This window comes from Limulus polyphemus, unplaced genomic scaffold (genome assembly GCF_000517525.1).
Source record: "Limulus polyphemus unplaced genomic scaffold, Limulus_polyphemus-2.1.2 Scaffold6962, whole genome shotgun sequence".
Classification (NCBI taxonomy): domain Eukaryota; kingdom Metazoa; phylum Arthropoda; class Merostomata; order Xiphosura; family Limulidae; genus Limulus; species Limulus polyphemus.
Window position 1 is genome coordinate 23,939 of NW_013672572.1, and position 1,943 is coordinate 25,881.

Below are 1,943 nucleotides of genomic sequence, written 5' to 3' on the forward strand. Positions count from 1 at the left end.
CTCGTGATCCTTCTAGATATAGTGTAGTCTTGTATATATAAGACCGGCCACGAAGCGACGGGGAGGGAATGAGTAATTGAATGTATGCGGACAGAATATTGTTGGCCACGTGAGACGTGAGTTATAGCGTTTGTTATAGAGTGACTGTTGAAATTAAGTGTATCGTAAAGTTGTATTCGGAAAGAATAAACCAGGTTTATTTAAGAAAGGACTTGCGTCGCTAAAGTTTCGTCGGAACTAATTTACGGAAAATTAACTAACGAACGGAGACGTAACAATAGACATATATATATATATATATAACAACAGAAAGATGTCCTAAAACATTATATGAGCAAAAGTCTGATAAGGCTTAAGAGTCCATTAATTTATACAATTGTTGTCCCATCGGTGGGACAGCGGTAAGTTTATGGACTTAAAACGCTAAAAATCCGGGTTTCGATTCCCCGCGGCGAACACATCAGATAGCCTATTATAGCTTTTCTCTAAAAGAACGAAAGAAACAAATAAATATTATTGTTGTTTGATATAACTAAAGCCTATTGCAGCTCAGAAAGTGTTAGGCTTAAGTTTTACTTTTAGTTAGGGTTGGGCTTAAATATACTAAATTAATCTCAACTAAAACTTAAACCTAACACTTTTTGAGCCTATAAGATACATTAAACCACACCCCAACTAAAACGAAAACTTAAACCTAACACTTTCTGAGCCTATAAGATACATTAAACCAAACTCCAACTAAAACGAAAACTTAAATCTAACACTTTCTGAGCGTGTAAAATACATTAAACCAAACTCCAACTAAAACTTAAGCCTAACACTTTCTGAGCCTTTAAAATACATTAAAGCAAACTCCAACTAAAACTAGAACTTAAGCCTAACACTTTCTGAGCCTATAAAAAATACATTAAACTAATAATAGGCATGTCCGTCTGGTAGTGATAAAGACTACAAATAAAAGTATTTCATTTCAACGTCACGAGTGTGTCTCAAATTTGAATTATCAAACCTTCAAATATTTATACCCACGACGTTACATTTCGTTACTGGCTTTTCCGTTGTTCACCAATAACGAGAACAAAAACAAATATTAAGCATTCAAATATTTGTCTTCATCATATCACAGTTTCGGTGTTAATCAATAGTCTTCTCTGCACGTGATGTCTCGTAACTTAAACTCTGTGCTCGTGGACGTTTCCTCAACATGACCTATTATCCTCACCTTTACTCTGTGTTTTTTGTTGATACATGTACTAGCTAAAAGATTATTAATTGATTAGACTAATTAAAATAATTTATATAGTAATGTCTACAAATATATATCAATGTGAGAAACCACTTTATTTTCCAGTGACTCTACAGAAAATTAATATTTTTTTTCTCTTTGTTGATGTTTAGCAAATGGCTCCTACTCCAACGTCCTTAAAGAAATCCTTCTGCCTGTGATTAGCAACGACAGGTGTCAGGAGCTTCTCAGGAAGACACGGTTAGGCAAGTTCTACCAGTTGTATGATAGTTTTATTTGCGCTGGTGGAGAAAAGGACAAGGATTCCTGCAAGGTGAGTATCGTAGTAATTGTAGTAACGTCATCGAAATTCAATTGATACTGGGTACCGTAGTAACTCCAAAGAAATTCGACTTATAATGGGTATCTTATTAAATGTAGTAACGCCAGGAAATTTCAAGTGATAGTAAGTATCATAGTAAGTGTAGTAACGCCAGGAAATTTCAAGTGATAGTAGGTATCTTAGTAAATGTAGTAACGCCAGGAAATTTCAAGTGATAGTAAGTATCATAGTAAGTGTAGTAACGTCAGGAAATTTCAAGTGATAGTAGGTGTCTTAGTAAATGTAGTAACGCCAGGAAATTTCAGGTGATAGTAGGTATCTTAGTAAATGTAGTAACGCCAGGAAATTTCAAGTGATAGTAAGTATCTTAGTAAG

The 1,943-nt window shown here is 34.4% G+C and overlaps 1 protein-coding gene across 2 annotated transcripts in view; it reads left to right on the forward strand.

Moving 5' to 3' along the window:
• The window catches only part of LOC106474220 (serine proteinase stubble-like), an 11,533-nt gene that overhangs the window by 7,388 nt on the left and 2,202 nt on the right, over nucleotides 1-1,943 (forward strand). For both annotated transcript variants that reach the window (XM_013934912.2, XM_013934911.2), the window contains exon 6: nucleotides 1,399-1,559. In XM_013934912.2, the coding sequence (XP_013790366.1) occupies nucleotides 1,399-1,559 (161 nt within the window). The remainder of the gene's footprint in view (nucleotides 1-1,398; nucleotides 1,560-1,943) is intronic.